The 22,363-nt window shown below is 41.0% G+C and overlaps 2 protein-coding genes across 7 annotated transcripts; one reads left to right on the top strand and one right to left on the bottom strand.

Moving 5' to 3' along the window:
- Positions 1-2,840: 2,840 nt before the first annotated feature.
- LOC110489852 (threonine synthase-like 1) lies at positions 2,841-8,174 on the bottom strand. Of its 3 annotated transcripts, none has more exons than XM_021562796.2 (3): positions 8,048-8,174; positions 4,636-6,081; positions 2,841-4,353 (listed from the first exon to the last, which is right to left on the bottom strand). In XM_021562796.2, exons 2-3 carry the CDS (start codon positions 6,055-6,057, stop codon positions 3,541-3,543), a joined length of 2,235 nt encoding a protein of 744 aa, XP_021418471.2. In that variant the 5' UTR covers positions 6,058-6,081; positions 8,048-8,174; the 3' UTR covers positions 2,841-3,540. The 3 variants fall into 3 exon arrangements, with proteins under 3 accessions (XP_021418471.2, XP_036800013.1, XP_021418470.2); XM_036944118.1 differs by lacking the exon at positions 8,048-8,174 and adding an exon at positions 7,829-7,966; XM_021562795.2 differs by lacking the exon at positions 8,048-8,174 and adding an exon at positions 7,416-7,554.
- Positions 8,075-21,763, top strand: prtfdc1a (phosphoribosyl transferase domain containing 1a). 4 transcript variants are annotated; one of them, XM_036944119.1, is made up of 12 exons: positions 8,075-8,175; positions 8,360-8,413; positions 9,995-10,188; positions 10,821-10,928; positions 11,169-11,275; positions 11,817-12,000; positions 14,310-14,375; positions 17,542-17,559; positions 19,261-19,343; positions 19,844-19,890; positions 20,228-20,304; positions 21,299-21,763. In XM_036944119.1, exons 4-12 carry the CDS (start codon positions 10,878-10,880, stop codon positions 21,344-21,346), a joined length of 681 nt encoding a protein of 226 aa, XP_036800014.1. In that variant the 5' UTR covers positions 8,075-8,175; positions 8,360-8,413; positions 9,995-10,188; positions 10,821-10,877; the 3' UTR covers positions 21,347-21,763. The 4 variants fall into 4 exon arrangements, with proteins under 4 accessions (XP_036800014.1, XP_021418472.2, XP_021418474.2 ...); XM_021562797.2 differs by having other exon boundaries at positions 9,995-10,928; XM_021562799.2 differs by lacking the exon at positions 17,542-17,559 and having other exon boundaries at positions 9,995-10,928.
- The last annotated feature ends 600 nt before the right edge of the window (positions 21,764-22,363 follow it).

Consider the following 22,363-nt stretch of genomic DNA (forward strand, 5'->3'; position numbering starts at 1 on the left):
ATTTGCACTGTTCTTCAAGTAAATTACCGTTTGTAAAATGTTCTGTGGAAATTGTTAAAACTAGTCCTTGTGCATAGAGTTGTATGGTTTGTTTAACTTTACAATCATTGGTTTTTGTTTGGAATGCATTTTAAAAGAAGAATTATGAGTATCTACATCTTTCTGTTACTGTGGAATTGCCCAGTTACAAACATTTCTGACATTCACAGACAGTCAAAATGGCTTCCCCCATCCGGACACACCCACTCTCTCAAACCAAGGGTGAGTTCAGTTCGATTCATCGTTTGCTACGTTGCGTGAGTGTTTGTATTGAGTGAAACGTTTCCCCAAAACGGTGTGTCGATTCTTTATAACAGCCTTTGAGGTACGTTTGCTCCCGTTTGGTGGGTGTGGCGAGGTGTGGCCTGATCGATATTGATGTGACTGTTTAAAAATGCGAAACTCGTGCAGCACACACCATACAATCTCCCTCTGGGCCACCATAATCACACTGTTCTTCAACTGGTCATTTAGTACAGTACCATTTCCGTACAGCCTATACATCTCATTAATAACATTAAAAGAAGGAATAACACAAATGTATGAATAAAATATAACATATTTTTTGGGAGAACTGCTATCACAGAACCACAGCAATTCCCTCTCTCATTTCCTAACCTCTCTATCCTTTCTTTTCTTTTTTCCTCCCTCCTTCATGGCGAATGAGCAGCTTCCATTATGCCACAGGTCCACGTTAAGGAGATGGAAACAGGCTGGCACCTGCAATTATCCCTGCTCACCCAGCCGTGGGCCGTTAGGTGCTGAGGAACAGTTCTCTCTCTCTCTCAGACACAAACACACCTCCCCCACACCTTACACACCTGCCAAAGAGCCTGATTAATAAGACTGCAGCACTGTGTAGGTTTCTGTGTACACATGCATGCACACACACAAGGCGCACACAGGCACAGATGTAAACATGCATGTATCACCAACACATTTATTGCTATAGGCACATATAGTACGGTTACAAACACCCTTCAGTGCACACTAACACAAATACAGTGTGGATAGCTACAATGGCAAACTCACAAATAATGTGGACAGAGACACACACACACAGGTGCGCATTCACTTGGCACACAAACAGTCTAACCCATAATTTATCCTAATGTCCCCAGTCCCTTTCTCTCTATCTATCTCCCTCAGGCCCAATAACCCAGGTGCAGAAGCCTTTCATTGTGACAAGACAAATAGATCACCTTAAACCAGGCCCCTCCGTTCTCTCTCCATTTCTCACACATTCAAACACACACACACAGTTCTGTTGTGAAGACACAGTTGATGTGGGAGAATAACAGAACTCTACAGAGGGAACTTGCCAGATGTTTCCATACAACCTGCGTTGTGGCAAAATGTGGACATTTTAATTGGTTAGCCTCAGAATACGAATAAAGATTCAAGTACACAAAAAACAGACTAATTTTAACTATCATGCATCTGTGTAATGATAAGACAACGCAAGGCAAACTGCATTCGACGGCTGAATAAATGTAGACAAGGCAAAAAAACAAACAAGCTCTTCACTATTCTGCCAGAGAGACAGTGATCCAAACGAGAAGGCAAGCCGGAGAAGTGCTTCATCTAACGTGGCCTGAACCTCGGATCTATTTTAACAACTGCAGTCATAAGCAATCCTGGAGATCTATGAAACATATCTTTTCCCTCCCCCCTCCAGCTGCTGAGGCAGCACCTGCATGGATTTAAATGACTCCATTGATATCTACGGAGACGGATTCATTTCTGTCCTCTCTATCACCTTAGATGGAGAGAGGTAGGAGAAAGTCCCCCAGCATGAAATGATCATTCATTGCGTGTCGCCTTCCAGAATGGCGAACAGTTATATTTTAAGCTGGTCGAATGTTAGCAGCACAATGGGAGAGGATTTGAAGGCTTGAATAGTAGAAGAGTAAATTACATGTTCCATTCTATATTTTCAGATCATTTCCTGGTTCACTCCAAGGTTGAATACACATGCGTTGTTGGACCTAGGTTGACTTCTGATAATGAGGTCATACTGATACCATAGTTGACTTTGAAACCTTGAACATCATTCTAACTTATCTTCTATTAATCTTTTAGGTGTTTGGGGGAAAAAAAATACTGATGCCCTTCCTCATTCCATTTGTCTATATGGAACCTGAACAGGAAAAGCAAAGTCACTTCCTTGTGTGTCCCTATTGTTAATCCTCTTCATGTGTCATGTATCACAACCAATTTCGGCATGGGCCTGAAATGAACTACGGTAGAGACAAACGAAAGTACAAAATGACAGAAAAATAGGCTTAACATTTAAATACAAATGTAAATAGCTTTGAAACCTGACTCGTATTTCTTGGCTTGACAGCTAATGTACTAGTATGAAAGAGCTGAGGGATAGTGCAAACCGTAAAATGATTTTGTGCCGCAATAAAGGCCAGCGGTGTTAGTAGAAGCCTAGTTAATGAGTGTGTGGACATTGATAGGAGGTTCTCACTGCCTCTCCAACTTTCCCCAGCAATTACTGGACCATGAACCTCGTCGAGATTAATTAGCCAGGTTTTAATGTCACGAGGAGAGATCCGCCATTTTGCTTCAGCAGCACCTCAGCTATTCTCATCGCTTCTGTGGAAGTGGAGGATGAGGGTGGTTCTGGATACAATTACACTCATTCTCAGAGGGCAGTTTGGTTTGTTTACTAGAGAAATATATTTTCCCAGCAAAATTTGTATTTCTTATTTATGGATCACTCTGACTGATGTGTAACTGTTGTTCAGTGGATGAAGCTATACTCAAAAATCTTCATAATCAAAAGAGAATAATGACTTTACACAAACAAACATTTAATACCAACAGTCAGATGAATATCAACCCGAGTATGTCCTTCGTGTTGCTGAGGATTGTAATATGACAGTTACATAACATAGTATATACAAAAGGGAAATGAACATACATTTGTAATAAATAAATAAACAAGAGCAAATCAAATTGTATTTGTCGCATACACAGGTTTAGCAGATGCTATTGCGGGTGGTAGCGAAATGCTTGTAACCAACAGCACATCTGGGTTAAACCATACTGCATGACAAACATGAACAAGCATATTTAGTTCTATATATAGTTCTTCCTTTGGCACAAGGTAATGACTCCACAATTTAGTCTCATGTATTGGGCCGTTGGGGCTAGTTAGGAGAGTCTGAACCACGACTACATATTATGAAACCTGAGGGGACCTCTTGGCTGCATAGGAGCCATGTGGTAAATATCACCATCTAGTGGGTACAAAATATTTATGTTATGACATCTCCAGTTGCTGTAGAAACATCACCTAAACCCAAATTCTGTCAAATAAGGAGATATATTGCACAATTCAGACAAAAAAAAACAAACACATGAATTCATATGATTTATAAATTAATGGGCTGACTTTCATTTCAACTGCCCTCCTCAACACACTGAATGAAAATAAAAATGTACCACCCTACCCCAGAGTCTTTACCTGTTTGTTTATCTGAAAGAGACCTAAAGAACTTTCAAGAAAGAGTCTTGAATCATGGATTCCACCTCCTCCACTAACACACTGAAATCTGCTTGACACACTGTATGTTCTCCTCTACTGTTTTCCTTCAGGCACTGAAGCATGTTTTGGTGCATCCGAGGTGTGGACGCTACAGAGGCCAGCTCCCTCAGCTGGTCCACAGGATCTGAGGCGTTGTAATGAGTGTTCGGGCACCGCAGCGCTTTGAGGACAGTGGGGGCAAACTTCCCATGGTGCGCCGTGGAACAGATCACCACTGGACACCATGGGTCCTGTAGCCGGTCGGCAACCGCCTTAGCAACGGCGGTGTGTGTGTCCATCGCGTAACCAGTTTTGGTGTGAACATTTAGGATGGCAGCCAGACATTCCTCTTCAGAGCACCAGCCAGCCACCACCTCCTCTTGGATCTTTTGGAGCAATGACTCAGAGACTTTGAAGTACTGGTCTTTCTCTAAGCGCGTGAACAGATCTCTAACAAGACAGCCATCACCACCTGAGGTGTGGTAGAGAAATCTCTCCAGGTTGGAGGATTTGAGGATGTCTATGGCTGGGGAAAGCGAGGCAATGAGGGGCTGGTTTCGGAGATCACACACCCCTGTCGTAATAAAGTCAGAAACGATTCGGTTTTGGTTGGAAGCGCAGATTATTTTTCTTATCGGGATTCCCATTTGCTTAGCGTACAGGGCTGCCATGGCATTGCCAAAGTTACCGGTAGGGATGCATACATCGATGGGCTCTCCGAACTTGATAACCCCATCTTTGAAAAGATCTAGATATGCTGAGGCGTGATAGACCACCTGGGGAGAAACACGAGGTAAGGAAGTAATGCTACTTGAGCTGTACAACAACATACCAAGACATTAAGTAGCCTAGACTGAATTAAATAAATAAAAACAATTGTTTAGAATAGCTATATGTATTTAAGGTTCATTTAGAATGTATTCACCCCTACCCCTGTATATAATTAAGATGGGGTTGTTAATCCCCTATAATACAAATAAAAAATAACATACATCAAGCACATTTTCTGAGCCTTAAAAACACAAGTTCTACTGTGTCATCTAACAGCAGGACCTCACCTGTGGTAGCAGCCTTCCCCAATTAATGGAGTTAGCAGTGCTGAGGACAGTGCCATACTCCACAGCCAAATGCCCCGTCAGACCTGAATCCCCAAACATGGTCTTAATGGCCCTCTGGCAGAAGTCAAAGTCGGATAGGACACCGACAGACCTGGCGGTGCCCTCTTTGTAGGCTGTCAACTGTCGCTTCTGGATCTCACTCACTCCTTCCTCTGGGAAGAACACCAGCACGCCGACCCTCTGCCGGTCCAGGTCATGAAGGTTGCCGAACCCACTCAGCACTGCACTGCCGGTGTCACCGGATGTTGCCACAAGGATGAGGTAGTTGCACATTTGTGGGAGACAATAGGCGAAGAGCTGAGGCATCAACTGCAAGGCCAGGTCTTTAAACGAAGCAGTGGGGCCGTGGAAGAGCTCCTGCACAAACTGGTTATGAACTAGGTGTTTCACAGGTGCAATGGCCTCGCTGGCAAAGTTAACCCCGTAAGCTCTGAACACCATTCTTCTGAGATCGGTACCAGGGATGTCCATGGGGTGTATGCACTTTTCAAGCATGGCTAAGGCTCGTTCAGGATAGGACATTTCTGCTAATCTTAGCCATTCTCGTACGTCGAGCTTCGGAAAGCCTTTTTGGGGCACGTACAGTCCACCATCGGGAGCTAACCCCTCTAAAACAACGTCACTGAAGTATTTTGAATCACTAGATGATCCGTTCTCCCTCCTGGTTGACACAAAGGTCTCCGATTTCGAGTTCTGGTATCTCTCCACAGCCTGAAGCACCTTCTCTGCAATCTCCTCAACAGTATCTCCAGTCCCACAGAGCACTCTAGTGTCAAGCCATTTCTCATAAAACTGCTTCCTGTAGTGTAGAATCTGCCTGATGGGTACCCCAGCCTCCTGGCCCACAATCCTGTTCACTTTCATCCTGGAGAGCCTCTGTATGATGTCATCAGTGGCTACATCCAGATACACTACCAGTCCAGTGCGTTTGAGGTGCTGCATAGCCCCAGAGTGGAGTGGGTTGGATCCTGTTAGGGAGATGACACTACCAGAGGTGGATAATTTGCACAGAGCCCGACCCTCTTCTTCCAGGAAACGTTCCCCTCCGACCTCGGCCAGCTTGTCAGCCACCGGCATCTTCCATGTCACCTCCAGGATATGGTCGTCCACGTCAATGACAGGCACTCCCAGTCTATGAGCAACAACACGCCCCACAGAGGTTTTTCCTGCTCCAGGCAGACCCATTAGCAGGATGTTTCGGTCCTCTATCTGGGGTACAGTAGAGAGCCACGATCTGGATATCGGGAAAGGGCTTGTGCTTGTCCGCCATCTCACAGCTTTCAGAGCAAGCTGCCGTGTGTTGTTCAACACTCCCATCGCTATAAACATTTTCACCCTTTGACGGTAGGCTACTGGAAGCATTTTGATGTGGTTGTTATGTCAAATCTGTAAGACAGATAAGATGAGACTGATTGTACTGGGTTAATGACATCAAATAATAACAGGCAATATGTTCAGTGATGTAAGTTCCTTGTCAGGAGCTGTTGAAATGTAAAATGTATGTAGCTATTGTACATGTTGATAACAGTTACTAAGTTTAGCTGTCACTAAGTCACTTGACCAGTGTGAATAATCATTTACACATGTTCTATTGCCCTTTTCATAACAAAGTGCTTCAAAAGCCAAAACACAAACAAGCAATACATCATCATAAGTAGCCTAGCTACTGTATAGTTAGGCTACTCATGATTAACTATTGATTGACCCAACTATACAGTAGCTAGGCTACTCGTGATGATGCATTTGGTTGACCTAATTACTGTGTAGTTAGGTCAACCAACACATAACCATGAGTAGCCTAGCTACTGTATAGTTAGGTCAACCAATACAGGCCAAGTCTTTGAGTGCCAAAGGTGGAGAGGGACAGTTCATGGCTTGATCAGAGGATCATTTTTTTTTAAAGATGAATAGATCCTAGCTATCAAACTCTAGGCAGTATTCTGCCTTCTCCCTACAGTTCTCAGCTATAGTCCGTCACAGTGGACGCATCATAATACCCATAAAAACACAGAAATGGTTCCAATGGTTTTTCCGCCATTCATTTTACAAAGAAATTACAATGAATTGTGCGTTTGGTGTAGGCTTACCTTGTGACGTTTTGATAGCCGTGTAATTATTTATCGGGCAAGGTGCGTTTTATCAATGTATTAGCCTCAATTTACGCAAAGAAATGTGCATGGCTAATTATTGATAAAAGTTACCTTGTCCTAGAGCGATTTGCTCGGTTATCAAAACGTAAAGCCAGGGCAAGCCTAGATGAAACAGACCTTATATGAAGTAGTTCTAAAATAACTGATGGAAAAATGTATGTCGGATAAACAATTGGAACCATCTCTGGGTTTAATGACGCATACTGTGGTAGTCAATTAGCTTTGTCCATAAGAATAATCCCAATGCTGGGTTAAAGCTGCAATATTGAAGTTTTTGGGGGACACAACGAAACGAACATAGAAATAGATCTGTCAATTTTGGTTATGGAACAGATATTTCACAACAGTTTAGATGGTACAATGATACTCCACATTATACTAGCTTGTTGTCACAAACTGGAATTAGGAAAAACATTAGAATTTTAGCAACAACGAAATGGTTGAGCGATTTCTGCATAGTACATATTTAACGTTAAGAATCGTCAATAATCATCGCTTGTGACAAGGCTTTCGAAACAAAAAGCTTTCATCAGAGAGAAAGAATACTTCCAATGAAAAAGATACACTTACTGTAGCAATTTTGCACAGATCCATACAGCTATGGATGCCTGCCTCCATCCAACGAAACTACATTTCTACTACACTTCTGAGCATGCGATATAGCTAATTAGCACGTGGTGGCTCCTGTTTTCCGTAAACAAGCGCTGTAACATGGTGATATGGCCGTATGGGAACACAAACCACCCTACCAAGGGGTTTAATTTGGCCTTTTTTATGATTATTTCTCGCTTATGAAAGATAAGGTCCTTATGCTTCCAATACCGTACCGCAAGCGATGCGTGTTAATTCATCTTCAGATCGAGCGTCAGGTATCTTAACAAAACACCCCACTAAAGAAGCCGCCTTGGTCAAAAGACTTGTGTAATGTAATGGAACTGAGTCATGATCAAGGGCTAAATAGACCCGATAGGGTCAATACTTACATTTCTGTCTTCTAAAATAATGTTCTGTTTAACACATATCTTTGGAAATAATTTCGTTTACCCATATACTGTTTCTAGCTAGATAGGTTATTTACATAGCTACTGTACCTAGCTAGCTACAGCAACTTTTATATCATCAAGAGATTGCTTTCTGATATCATGCGTCACGCATGCATCAGTCGATAATGACTTTTAATATATTTTATACACTTGACCTACCTGGATGATATATTTTTTTTACAGTATCTTAGCTAGTAACGTTTAATTATTGGAGTAAAGCCAGAGCTGATGAAAGTAAACCAATCAGCCACGTTCAACTTAAGCTTCTCGTCAGCAACAACAAAAAGGTACTTCCGGGTCACGGAATTTCGGACATTTTCGAAATAAATGTCCCCCACGTAATAGTAGAAAAGTGTAAATTACCTGTATTATTAATTATACAGTATATTACATATGATTGTCTAAACATTAACAATGAATCATATTTAAGTGACATTTGCATTAAATGTATGTTTTAAAACATGTTCCTAGGTCAAAGAAATTAGGCTGGCCTTTTGCTCCACCCATTCCATTGGCGGCCACAATGTGAGTCACTCTATATGGAATACATATTGGTTTTTGAGCGAAAAATATTGTGGGTGCCACAGTAAGATTATTGTAGGGAATACTCAGTGGGGTCTGTAGAATGTATTATGGTGTCATTCAATTGCGCTCTGAATAATACGGAGTGTTGCTGGCCTTTTACCATTATTCATTGGCCACAACTCGAATCACTGTATATGGCATAGTTTTCGCATTGTCACACATTGGACGAGAAAAGTAAAGGGACAAACTGTATTTCCTAAGTACGGTGTTACATGTAAACAGGGAGAAGGAAAAACAGATAAAACGCAGATTGCATTCAAATCTTAGATGGAGGATTTTACCTCTCACTTTATCAGGAAACGTAGAAACAAGATGAATATTCTTCCCACACTGTGAACTACTAATAGCTAACAAATTAACTGTATAACGTTAGCTAGCTATGTAAACTTATTTGCATTGCACAAAGCCCATGGGCATATCTACTGTATCTAACGTTAGCTAGCTTAATATTTTTCTTAAACCTATGTTTCCGTGTGGGGGATTGGGAATGTGTGGGGATACTTTGTTGTCACAACCTGGACAGTGAAAAAGACTGCACCACTGTGCACTGGGCGTCTGACAGATTTTTGCACTCATGTCCTGAAATGATCTAGCTACTGTACTATATCTTCTCTTTTATTATTCCATTGTCAAGTTATATCAATGTTTAGGGCACAAGTTAAGCATGCGAAAAGTATGAATAAGGTTCCAAACAAGACAGGCGCCAACAAAAGTAGAAGTGGCCTCCAGAGAAATAACTGCTCGAGCACTCCAAGGAACCCAAATTTACCGAAAGTAAGCAATAGGGCGAGATTACATCTCAATATCACTTGAGGTCATTTCCTAAATCTAATTCGGTGTTTATATTTTTACACCACTAGAGAAACTTTTTCACATTTGTATGATACTTTCAAGAAAACACAAATAGCAGCCAAAGCAGACAATCAAATTATGGGTATTCACTCCAAAAAGGACTTTGTAAAGACATATGCCTTTTTTATTTTTATTAAACCTTTATTTAACTAGACAAGTCAGTTAAGAACAAATTCATATTTTACAATGACGGCCTACTCTGGATGACGCTGGGCTAATTGTGCGCCACACACACAGACAATCACAAGGACAGGTGAAACAGATCAGGGTGTGACATCATGAGACAGGGCGCCATTATACAGCTCTCTGAGGGTGAGTGAAAAAAACATCACACAGGTAAACCACATAGGTCCTTAGAACCAAGCCAATAGAATATGTCCTAGAATAGATCATAAAGATGCATTACATTAATATATGTGTTTTAGCTGATCAGTCATTTAGATAAGGTCCAATATTTGATCAATGTATCAAATGATGAATAGGCTTACAAATTCTGTTAAGCACCAGCATACATTCAAAGGGGTTTAAGAGCGACATTTCCCAGAAAGACATTCTCATTACACTGACATACATGGGTTTATTGATAATTAATTTTTCTTGAGCAAGAATGGAAAGCTCATCGCCCTTGCCTGTGTTATTGATGGGTCATTCTCTGTCCGGGGCTTGAAGAAGAACTGGGGGGAGCTGCACCATCAGTACCAGGGACTCTGTTGTCATGGACACCACCCCCAAGAAGTACTGCAAGGAGCGTCTGGAGATGAAGCAGCTGGAGAGAGACATTGACCTCATCAAGCGATACAAGACCATCTACATCCCCAACAACAACTAACACCTCTTAAGTCTCAATGGCAAATGCCAGAATTGTAAACAGATATTCAGTGAGGAAAAAAAACATATGCCCTGAGTGCTAGATATGAAATTGTCTGGCAAATTGTCATATCCCTCTCACTGTCTCTGTCTATGATTTCACATTGTTTTGGTAAACTAAATTAACTCTGCACTATATTTAAATATATTTTTGAAAATCTGCTTACAACAGTTTAGACATATTACTACATACTACGTCATGATGTAATCCTTGTAGGTCATTGTACAAGAGCCTTGAATGAGCCTATACTTATCTGGTCCTTTGCCACAGTTTCTTGAACCAAATTATTAACTTTTCCTTTTAAGCAAGCATCCGAGCCTACAGGAAAACTACTACATGAAATCCCATGCAGCTGATTATCCACCCCCGTGGATCTAATTGTGCCATTCGGTGGTTTATTCAGAAGGACTGGAAAACAACAACCACCTCTTTTTAGTTACACTAATGACTTTAGCATGAGCATGCTTGCCTTGTTGGCTAGTTTTGAGTTTCAGCCTAAAATTGCACAAATAATCTCTCTTTATAAAGTGGAAAAGTTGTCATAATACAGGGCGTGTTTACTTTGAGGAACACTCACTTTTCACCGTTATCTTGCTTGTGATTGTAGTAATTTGTTCGCTCCCCTAGTCCTTGTCTGCTGACTGATTTTTTTACTTCAACTGTCTGTCATCGCGGAAAAACATCATGGCAGAATGCGTTCCATCCAGAGCCACGGGAATGGAAGGAGGAATTGTGGTAAATAGCTTCAAGACTTTGTTTTGTAGTGGTCTATTGTAATATACCAATATTTATCCCATCGTGATTTGTTTTCTTGAGTAACTTGTTGGAGCTGATTTCAGTTGATCAAGCACTGTCTTCAGATCATGAACTTTTTAAATTGACCGGCTACTTACAGATATAGCCTATGGGAATATTTCATGAATAAATGTATCATAACTTTGCAAGTGTTTCTTATCTTTGTTTATCATATCTTAGATTAAAGATGATTGGCCCGGATACAGTTTAGAGCTCTTCACTTATCCAGAGCATTACCGCGAAGATATAGAGAGTGTCTACATTCCACATGGGGTTATCATGGACAGGTAATATTTATTGTATAATCTGGAGGACATTCTTACAAACCTTTTCACCAACTTGCTGAGGTGATCAGAAGCCAATCTACTATTCTATTTATGTTATTGTAGTTTACAATATGGAACATAGGTTACTACATTACTGTGCTTAAAGGATGATCTTAAATAGGAATAGCACCCCCGTTTCTAACCCACTTTATTGGTCTTCTCCTGGTGCACTCATTGACCTGGGTTCACAGTTCAGGTTTTCTACCTCATGTGGAAAGGAATGCTGGTGCGTGCCACATTTTTACCAACCAGGGAGGCTTGGAGAACTTCAAGAAGTCATTGAGTTGAGAACTGTGTATTGAAAGTACACAATAAATGATACCATTGTGTGTGTGTGTGTGTGTGTGTGTGTGCATCATACACACTGCATGCCTTGGCAATTAGTGATAAAGCATCAACTCTGTGGTATCATGTGACCCCGAAATGTAATTACACACACACACACTGCTCTGTCTGTGTAATTGTGATTTCCTGGGAATGTTTAACATGATTTGTACTGTAGGACAGAGCGCCTGGCCCGACACATCATGGATGACATTGGGGATCATGACATGGTGGTGCTGTGTGTACTGAAGGGAGGGTACAAGTTCTGTTCCGACCTGGTGGAGTTCATTAAGGTACAATGCCGCAACTCCAACAAGCACCTGGAGACCAGAGTGGAGTTTATTAGGCTTAAGAGCTACCTGGTATGTAACCCCAACCTCACACAACAACAACAACAGTAGTCAATCATTGAGTATAAATAATGTACAGTGAACAACAGTGCATCAAGTTCTTTAAGAGTCTTTTGAAAGGCTCTATCATCACATAATTTATCAATCGCTTGTGATGAAGTAAAGATAAACATAGTGAATATGAGGTTCTCTAGTTTAATGTAGTTGAGGAGCACCTTGGTTGATCCCTCAATATCCTATTTATTTGTCCTTTGAAATCTTCAGCATGTATTGTTTATGCAGCTGGGCTTCCCTTCACCAGAGCAACTGGGAGGTCTGTTCAGATGCTTAAAATCTCGAAATTGTCATCTTTTAGCGCTGACTTCCGACCAGAACAGTTAGGATAATACTTATTCAGCATAAGAGAGGAAAAATAGAAATCGAAACAACCTGTTGTTTCTGTTATTAATAATTGGTTTATGTTTGGAGATGGAAGAGTATATAGTCTGTCTGTCTGCGTATATAGTCTGTCTGTATGTATGTCACTTCCTTTTATTTACTGATTTCATTGGATTAGGCAAAAATACAATCAATTTGAGATACACTACATGACCAAAAGTATGTGGACACCTGCTTGGAGTTGGTCCCCCACTGTGCTGCTATAATAACCTACCCTCTTCTGGGAAGGCTTTCCACAAGATATTGGAACATTGCAGCAGGGACTTGCTTCCATTCAACAACAAGAACAGTAGTGAGGTCGGGCACTGATGTTGGGCGATTAGGACTGGCTCGCAGTTGCTGTTCCAATTCATCCCAACGGTGGTCGATGGGGTAGAGGTCAGGGCTCTGTGCAGGCCAGTCAAGTTTTTCCACACTGATCTCGACAAACAATTTCTGTATGGACCTCACTTTGTGCACGGGGGCATTGACATTGCGGAAACAGGAAAGGGCCTTCCCCAAACTATTGCCACAAAGTTGGAAGCACAGAATGTTGTAGCGTTAAGATTTCCCTTCACTGGAACTAAGGGGCCTAGCCCGAACAATGAAAACAGCCCCAGACCATTACTTTACACTTGGCACTATGCATTAGAGCAGGTAGCGTTATCCTGGCATCCACCAAACCCATATTCATCCATCAAACTGCCAGATGGTGAAGCGTGATTCATCACTGCAGAGAATGCTTTTCCACTGCTCTAGAATCCAATGTTGGCGAGCTTTACACCACTCCAGCCGACGCTTGGCATTGCGCATGGTGATCTTAGGCATGTGTGCGGATGCTCGGCCATTGAAACCCATTTCATGAAGCTCCCGACGAACAGTTCTTGTGCTGACGTTGCTTCCAGAGGCAGTTTGGAACTCAGTAGTGAGTGTTGAAACCAAGTACAGATGATTTTTATGCGCTACATGCTTCAGCACTCGGCGGTCTCATTCCTTGAGTTTATGTGGCCTACCACTTTGCGGCTGAGCCGTTGTTGTCCTAGACGTTTCCACTTCACAATAACAGCACTTACAGTTGACCGGGACAGCTTGAGTAGGGCAGACATTTGACGAACTGACTTGTTGGAAAGGTGGCATCCTATGACGGTGCCTTCAGTACGGGCCATTCTACTGCCAATGTTTATCTATGGAGATTGCATGGCTGTGTGCTCGATTTTATATAACTGTCAGCAACGGGTGTGGCTGAAATAGCCAAATCCACAAATTTGAAGGGGTGTCCACATACTTTTGTATATATAGTGTACTTTAGGATTGTTCGATATGAGCGCTAGGAAATTAGTTTAAGGAAATTAAACGTGAAAGTCAGAAGACTTTCAGGAGTCAGAAGAGGACAGCAGGCATTGTTCGCTATACTCCTATGAAAGGACATGCATTTATTTCACATCGATTTAAGGCAGCCCCCCGCACATTTCTGATTGAGGGGTTGGGTTAAATGTGCAAGACCAATTTCAGTTGAATGCATTCAGTTGTGCAACTGACTAGATATCCCCTTTCCCTTTCACCTGGGATTTTATATTTTGGCTAACTCAGCACCTGAAATATCTGACTCCAGCATGATTGTAGAATTGAGCTGACCTGAATGGCAGTGTCTGTATTAGCTCCATTGTTACTACCCTTAATTCTCGCCTTTTCCCATTCCATCTAAAGCCTCACTGTCTAAATGATAGTGATTACGTAGACACTAGACAGTCACCGTCATGGAAAATTCACTGATCTGTGCAGCGTAGTCGTCCTGGGTGTCATGTTTGGGGACATCTCTGTGAGGTTATCTGTGTCTTGCCTCTGTCCAGGACAGAATGGTGAATGTTCACACACTCAAACAAGTTTTTTTTCTTCTTCTCTAGAATGACCAATCAACAGAGGACCTGCAAATAATAGGAAGTCAAGATCTATCTGTTCTACGAGGCAAGGTATGTTCGTGCCTAAATAAATTGTAATAATTTTATATGAACATTTGTTCAAACCTGATTTCTTTCTGTAAATAATCTTTCCATTTTTATCCCTCTCTGGGAAATTAGATTCTATGCATTCAGATACACTTTTTTTCTAAAGAATTTGAGCATTAAGAACGTTTTTTGATATAAGGTCATAACTAGCCACAAGGGGGAGCGCTCAGCTCTGCTGTTGAGCGTTGACAGGGCTCTTGGAAATGTGTGCTCATTTGGGTGGTGAAGGAAGAAAGAGAAAGAGAAAGACATGTACACACTTTAAAGACAAATTCAGATAAGGTATACGATCTATAAGAAGATATAAGAAGATTGAGCTGAAGGATGAACTACCCTGTTATATTTCACATAGGTGTGGTCCTCTATGTCTAAGCAGTGGTCCCAGTGGTCCCAACAAGGCATAGTAGATACATCTAATGAAAATACTTTTTACATTTTTTTTATCTATGGCGTGAGGCAAGGGCTAGGTCTTTCCAGAAGAGACAGACAGTTTAAGACATTCCTGTGTAGAACTGTGTCTACTGAACTACATTTATGGACTGGAGCACAGAAAGTGAACCCAGTGACTGGGTGTTATCCTGCGTTCATTCGGCGCGTCATACATTTTTGGGTCTTCCCCGACAACCATCCTCTTTGTGTGCCCTTCATAAGAGTCACTTTGTCAGTGTGGTGTAGCCATCACCAGGTTGAGAATGAATCACTAATCTAGTCCTGTGGACAGTACAGAAATGGTTGCACCAGGAATATCCTCTTTCTGAGGAAATACTTGACGATAAAAATAGGGTTTTGGTGGACCATCATGAACCCCACACTGTAACCTAACCCATATAAAATACAATGAAAGATTTAATGGAGTTTAAGTCAAGGGTGCTCAAGAGGATGGTATGTGACTGGTGTTGGAATTGACACCCCCATCTAGATAGAATGTAGTCTTACAGCACATAGTTACTGTCTCTATCTCAGTAGTAAGGCATATTTTAGGAGTCAGAAGAGGACAGCAGGCAATGTCATGAGGAGTTTAAATTTGTAATTTTTTTTACATACAACTGAACAGGCAAAAATCTTACCTAAGATTTGTTTTTGCTTAGGGTTAGGAGGTCAACAAGAATACCTGTCTGTCTAACCCAGCAAATTTACACAAGTCAGGAACATTAATCTTCACTAAGGGTAACTAGATGGCTGACATTAATCTTCACTAAATGGCTGCCATCTCAGCGTCATGCCGTCACCCCATGGCACAGCTGAGTGGTGCCAGTCATTGGGGCATGTGCCAGTCATAAGGGGTGCCAGTTATTAGGCACAAGGACTCTGGCCAACCGTCAACTAGCATTATTGGCAATGGCATACCATTTACAGCACTTGCTTTTCCTAATCCCAAATGTCATCATGGAAAGTCGAGGAGTGTTATAGTTAAAATGCATAACACTGCTTCAAATATGTAAGTTGGATAGGTTCAAGAACAGATCTGTCAAATGACTTGATTTTGCAGGAATCTCTGCATGGGGTAGAGTTTCTATAGCCTACCTCCCTTCCCAGTCCATCATCAACAGCAGGGAGGCATGTACAGGATTTTATTTGAGATTTCAGCAATAGGACAGATGTATGAGGGCAAAAGCCTTTGGGAGTAGTGGAGGGGGTTAGAATGATGTAGCACATTGTCTGGTAGAATAATGCACCTATTACCTCCAAGTGTTTGTGTTTCGTATCTTTAACATTCTTGAGGGGAAATGTAATCCATATTGAATAAGGTCATATAAAAATCACTAATGTGGTTGTTTGAGGCTGTTTTGTGCACATCTTTTCCATGTGGCAAAGCAGGTTAGTTCTGCTCAAGGTTTCCATGTTCTCTCGCTCTCTACTACACTAAACAAAAATATAAATGCAACATGTGAAGTGTTGGTCCCATGTTTCATGAGCTAAAATAAAAGACCCCAGAAATGTTCCATTCTCACAAAAAGCTTATTTCTCTCAAATGATGTGCACGAAGTTGTTTACATCCCCGTTAGTGAACATTTCTCCTTTGCCAAGATAATCCATCCACCTGACAAGTGTTGCATAACAAGAAGCTGATTAAACAGCATGATCATTACACAGGTGCACCTTGTGCTGGGGGAAAATAAAACAACACAATGCCACAGATGTCTCAAGTTTTGAGGGCGGGTGAAATTGGCTTGCTGACTGCAGGAATGTCCAGCAGGGCTGTTGCCAGATAGTTTAATGTTAATTTCTTTACCATAAGCTGCTTCCAATGTAGTTTTAGAGAATTTGGCACTACAACAATGAGCCTCACAACCGCAGACCATGTGTATGGCTTCGTGTGGGCGAGCGGATTGCTGATGTCAACGTTGTGAACAGAGTGTCCCATGGTGGCGGTGGGGTTATGGTATGGGCAGGCATAAGCTACAGACAACAAACAGAATTGCATTTTATCGATAGCAAAAATACTGTGACGAGATCCTGAGGCCCATTATGAGGCCCATTTATTTTGTGACCAACAGATGCATATCTGTATTCCCAGTCGTAAAATCCATAGATTAGGGCCTAATGAATTCATTTCAGTTGACTGATTTCCTCATATGAACTGTAACTCAGTAAAATAATTGAAATTGTTGCTGTTGCGTTTTAGATTTTTGTTCAGCATAGTTACGTATCCTTACTCCCTGTTCATAGCATTACATAACTCGGTTCAGGTGTAGCGTGTAGGCCCACAACATTGGCCTCCTGCCTGCATTCTCTCAGAGCACTCGCCTCAAACCATAGATACACTCCACCAGCCAGACAAAGAGCCTCATACACAGCCATGGGGGAAAAGGCTGTCATTTGAACCCCTGCACCAGAGAAAGTGTCCAACTGTAATTATCTTTACTGTCTAAGACATTTGGAAGTGCCTTTGGCTCAATGTTAGGAACAACCATATATTATGAGGGAGTATAATGACATGTCTGTGTGTCTCTAAGGGACTAAAATTAGATCCAAGATTGTCACTATAGCTACAGTCTAAGAAGTGAGAAGTCAAACGCCCAAGTATTTGCCCCTATGTTTGAATGGAAGTTGTTGTGATGTTGCAGTTCAGAGATATTAAAAATGGGTTTCTCTCTTCTTCTTCTTTTTTTTTTTACATGGCACAAAGAATGTCTTGATTGTAGAGGTAAGTGACTGCATCATCTCACGGTACAGTATTGCAAATGCCTTGAATTTGCCTTGATGCCTTGAATAAAGTCATAGACTGTTCACTCTGCTACTGCAAGGCAAGCAGTACCGACGCACCAAGTCTGGAACCAACAGGACCTTGAACAGCTTCCACCCACAAGCTATAAGACTGCTAAACAGTTAGTTCACCAAATAGCTACCCAGACTATCTGCATTGACCCTTTTATGCAGTAACTTTTTTTGACTCATCACATCCGCTGCTGCTATTGTTTACTACCTGTCACTTTATTCCTAGTTATATGTACATGCAGTGTCTACCTCAATTACCTCGTACCCCTGCACTTCGACTCGGCTTTGGTACCAATTGTACATAGCCAAGTTATCGTTACTCATTGTGTATCTATTAGTACGTGTTTGACTTTTTAAATGATTTCCCTCTGCATTGTTGGGAAGGGCCCTTAAGTAAGCATTTCACAGTTAGTCCACTCCTGTTGTTTACAAAGTACAGTTCCATGAAAAAGTATTTGCCCACTTACTGATTTTCTCTATTTTTACATGATTTTGATACTGAATGTTATCAGATCTTCAACCAAAACCTAATATTAGCTAAAGGGAACATGAGTTTACAAAAAAATATATACCTATTTTATTAATTAACAAAGTTATGCAACATCCAATTCCACTATGTGAAAAAGGAATTGCTCCTTTACACTCAATATCTGGTTGTGCCACCTTTAGCTGCAATGACTGCATCCAAATGCTTCCTGTAGTTGTCGATCAGTCTCTCACATCGCTGAGGAGGAATTTTGGCTGACTCTTGCATGCAGAACTGCTTTAACTCAGCGACATTTGTGGGTTTTCAAGCATGAACTGCTTGTTTCAAGTCCTTCCACAACATCTCAATTGGGATTAGGTCTGAACTTTGCCTAGGCCATTGCAAAATGTCAAATTGGTTGCTTTTTAACCATTTTCATGTAGAGTTGATTGTGTGTTTTCGATCATTGTCTTGCTGCATGACCCAGCTGCTTATAAATAAATATGAAATTTAAATATGAAAATATTGCATTTCTTCACTTATTCTCATTCACTATTTTGATAATCAGGTCTTAAATTATACAATAACAGCCAAATGGCAAGGGATTGATAAATTGCATAGATTACATCATAACATATAACATGCCTATCATTGCATACAGGCAATAATTGCTTTAAATTAATAGTTTTCCTTCTACCCTCCAACCTCCTGGTGCACATAGGCCAGACCTCTTTTTTGTATTTTTCCCCCCTTTGAGATGTTTCAGATGTGAAAGTTTCCAGACTGATGTCATCCATGCATAAACACTAGGCCTTCACCACATGATGGCTGTTTAGCCCCACTCTAGAGGAATAACAGTATCTAAGATTCAATCAATATTCTAGATGGGCTGTGTGACACACACACACACACACACAATTGCATGAATCTTGTCACATTGCATTCTGTACTTCTATATAATTAGAGTAGTTCTCAGATCTCAAGGAACAATTTCAAAGAAAAGCAGAACATTGTCATTGATATCTGTAGAAAATATATATGGATTAATTTACGGTATAGCATACGGCACGTTATTGGTTGATTTGCTGTTGCGATCCATTCTCTTCTGAGAGCTGTCCACATTTATGGCCCTCCCTTTATCCCCCTTCTTTCCCCTGCCTCTAGGCTATAGTCGACACAGGAAAGACAATGAAGGCGCTTCTGAAGCATGTGGAGGCCTTTGAACCCAAGATGGTAAAGGTCGCCGGGTGAGTCAGTCTGTCAGAGCTCTCCATGTCCATGGAGGGGAGGGGGCGGGGGGGGGCTGTCACAGGAACAAGATGTCACTCTTCCGTAGTTACTAAAGATATGCATGCCTCCAGTCACCATACTTCAACTTGAATTTGTCTTCTGTTTTATGTCAAGTTTGCAATTGTGTTTCATTGCTTGAAAACTGTTAGTATTGCATTTGTTTTCATAAATCAATCCATATGTATTGCACAGTATTGTTTTGATTTAGAATGGTATAGGTACTGTACTGTTTGCCCTTAGTTTCCCCCTTTGAAGCTTCCGTAATCAGTGTTGTTCCTGTCTGAAGGATAAGAATAGCTTCCCTATTGCCATCTTCACTATAATCTAGTCATGAACTGCTTATGTAGTTTCACTGTACATTTTTTTCCATCCGAGTTCAAATCGCTTCTGCATGATTCATTGCAAATTATTGTGGATATTAGCTTCGTTAATGGTTGTACTGTCATGTCTGTTTCAGTCTGCTGGTGAAAAGGGTCTCTAATGTGGTTGGAAGCCTTCCAGACTGTAAGTGCGTCTCTGTTTAATGCCATCCGGGAGGTCACTCATCCTTCATTCAGCCGTCAGAACAAGATTTATACTGTACATGTCATGTTACTCATATCTCAGTCTAAAGCCCAGGTGGTTTTGAACGAGGTAGCATTTTAAAAGTTCTATGTTCATTGTTTAATTCATTTCAAGGTTCTTTGTTTGAGGTTGGTGTTTGATCGTGAGACTTTTCAAGAAGATTCTCTGTTATACAGACCTGATATAACCCCGGGCACTGACTCAAGTTTGACTTGATGGTTTATTCAGGCCATCTCTACATATATCTAATTTTCTGTGTCTGTATTTATCTCAACAGATGTGGGGTTTGAAATTCCCAACCGTTTTGTCGTGGGCTATGCTTTGGACTACAACGAGTATTTCCGTGACCTGAATGTAAGGTTCTACTTTTATTTCTGAACTACACATGACCTTTTAGTTTAAAGTGCTGTTTGAAAGGGATGAAAGAGCCGGGAGCTGAGAGTAAACATAGTCAAAGAGACACTTCTCTCCCTGAAATCTAAACTCACCCAGGTATCCTCTGTGTGTATGTGTGTGTGTGTGTCTTTCTCTGTGTGTGTGCGAGCGTGGGTGCGGGTGCTTGTTGGGGCGCATGGGCCTTCGAGAGTTTGTGTGTTCGGGGTTGTGTATGTGTGCACTGTATGTTTTGGAATACCTGTATGTTTTCCTGACCTCTTGCGCTGTGCCCCATGCCAACACTCCCATGTTAAATTGAGTTACAGCGTTCTTATTTTAAATGTACTGCCCTTACTTTAAATGTACTACTCAGATTTGTCTGAAACACAGCACCTTTGGTGTGTGTGTGTGTGTGTGTGTGCGTGTGTGTGGTATTCATCACAGAAATTGGGCGGAAGGTGAAGAAAGGGATGTTAGGGTTAGGATCTGCTTATCTGGCAGAGTGAGTCATCTTAATTCCCCACTTAACGACTATTAGTATTACCAGTTAGCACATGCTACATATCAGTACAGTCATATGATTGTTATCAAGGAAGTGTTCATTTATCAGTTTGAGATTGACCTTGGATGACCTTTGAACTTTTAATCTTTAAATGATGTAAAGTTCAGTGCACTAGCATAATGGAGAGGCGAGATGATTCCTGTCATATGAGGAAAGTCTGACCTTGCTTTCCCAAATTCACATCCCTCCACAATCTCTAATCAGCTCAAAACATTTATCTTCTGAGGGCTCGTCATCACCGTGGTATTTCAACCCTCCAGCAGATAAAACACAACAGATTACTAATTTATGTTCTGTAAACATGGGGGATTAAAACATATTTCAGTGACGGTCTATAAACGATCAAAGTGTTGCTCGCTTGATTTAACATCTGACTGAGGGGAACAACCCTCTTTCTCTTCCTCCCTCCAGCATATCTGTGTCATAAGTGAGATTGGAAAGGTGAAGTACAAGATTTGAAGAGAAGTCAACACATACATGGGTTGTTCAGAGTTGCAGTTTTCAACTTGTGGCTGCAAGTGCCTTGCCTTCTCATATCTTCTTTCGTGCTCTGTTGAGGATTATCGTTAGTTTATTAATTTCATAAAAAGAAACACACCTTGCATGTGCTTTATGCAACAAAAAAAAAACGAGATCTGTGTTATTCATGTTACATACAACCTTGATTGCCACATTTTAAGACAGACACACTGAATGTTTTTTTAATTGTTTTTTTAACATATGCTATTGTTTTTGTAAACATCATATTACATTGTTGAGTGAATAGGCTTTTACATAATATGCATTTATATGTATTTGTGAAATACTCATTTTGTCCCCAATGATCTAATATGTGCCAAGCACAAAGAAATAAACTATGCCATTTTGAATAACAAATTATTTGTGCCTGCGTCCGTGAAGAGAAAGTGTCAGGGTTATCAGTGGCCGAGTGCTTTTGATTGAAAAATAATAGGTTTAAAGAAGGAGTTGAATGTTGACTTAAAAAGGGAGCACCTGAAATGTATGTTATGTCTATTCTACCCAGCTGTTGATGCAAAACAACACTGCCTGTTTAGCTTCAGTGTCATTTGAGCTAACTCAGTTTATTATCTGGCATAAGTTCACTTTCTCTCGCTTTGTCTTTCTGTCTTTTATCTTAGTAAATCATTATATGTTATGATCAAATTTGGAATCAAACATGAAACCTTCCTGGAAAGCCACAAAACATGGTTTGCATTAGCTCGAAGTTAGCTCAACTATGCAAGGAGGCAACGACTATCCAAAAATGTATGCTTCTATACAGTATATTCAATGAAACAGGAAAATAATGATCCATTGGGAATATTTTAGTGCAAACCAGACCTCCTGGTTTTCTCTCTAATGTGTGGGTGGGTGTTTGTGTGTGTTGTGTAGAGGGGTACATGATGGGTCAAGTAATAGGAACAAAGTGTTTCTGCCCAGAGAGCATAGAGAGTGAAAAGAACATTACAAAGGAAC

The sequence above is a fragment of the Oncorhynchus mykiss genome, chromosome 15, assembly GCF_013265735.2.
Source record: "Oncorhynchus mykiss isolate Arlee chromosome 15, USDA_OmykA_1.1, whole genome shotgun sequence".
In the NCBI taxonomy this organism is placed as follows: domain Eukaryota; kingdom Metazoa; phylum Chordata; class Actinopteri; order Salmoniformes; family Salmonidae; genus Oncorhynchus; species Oncorhynchus mykiss.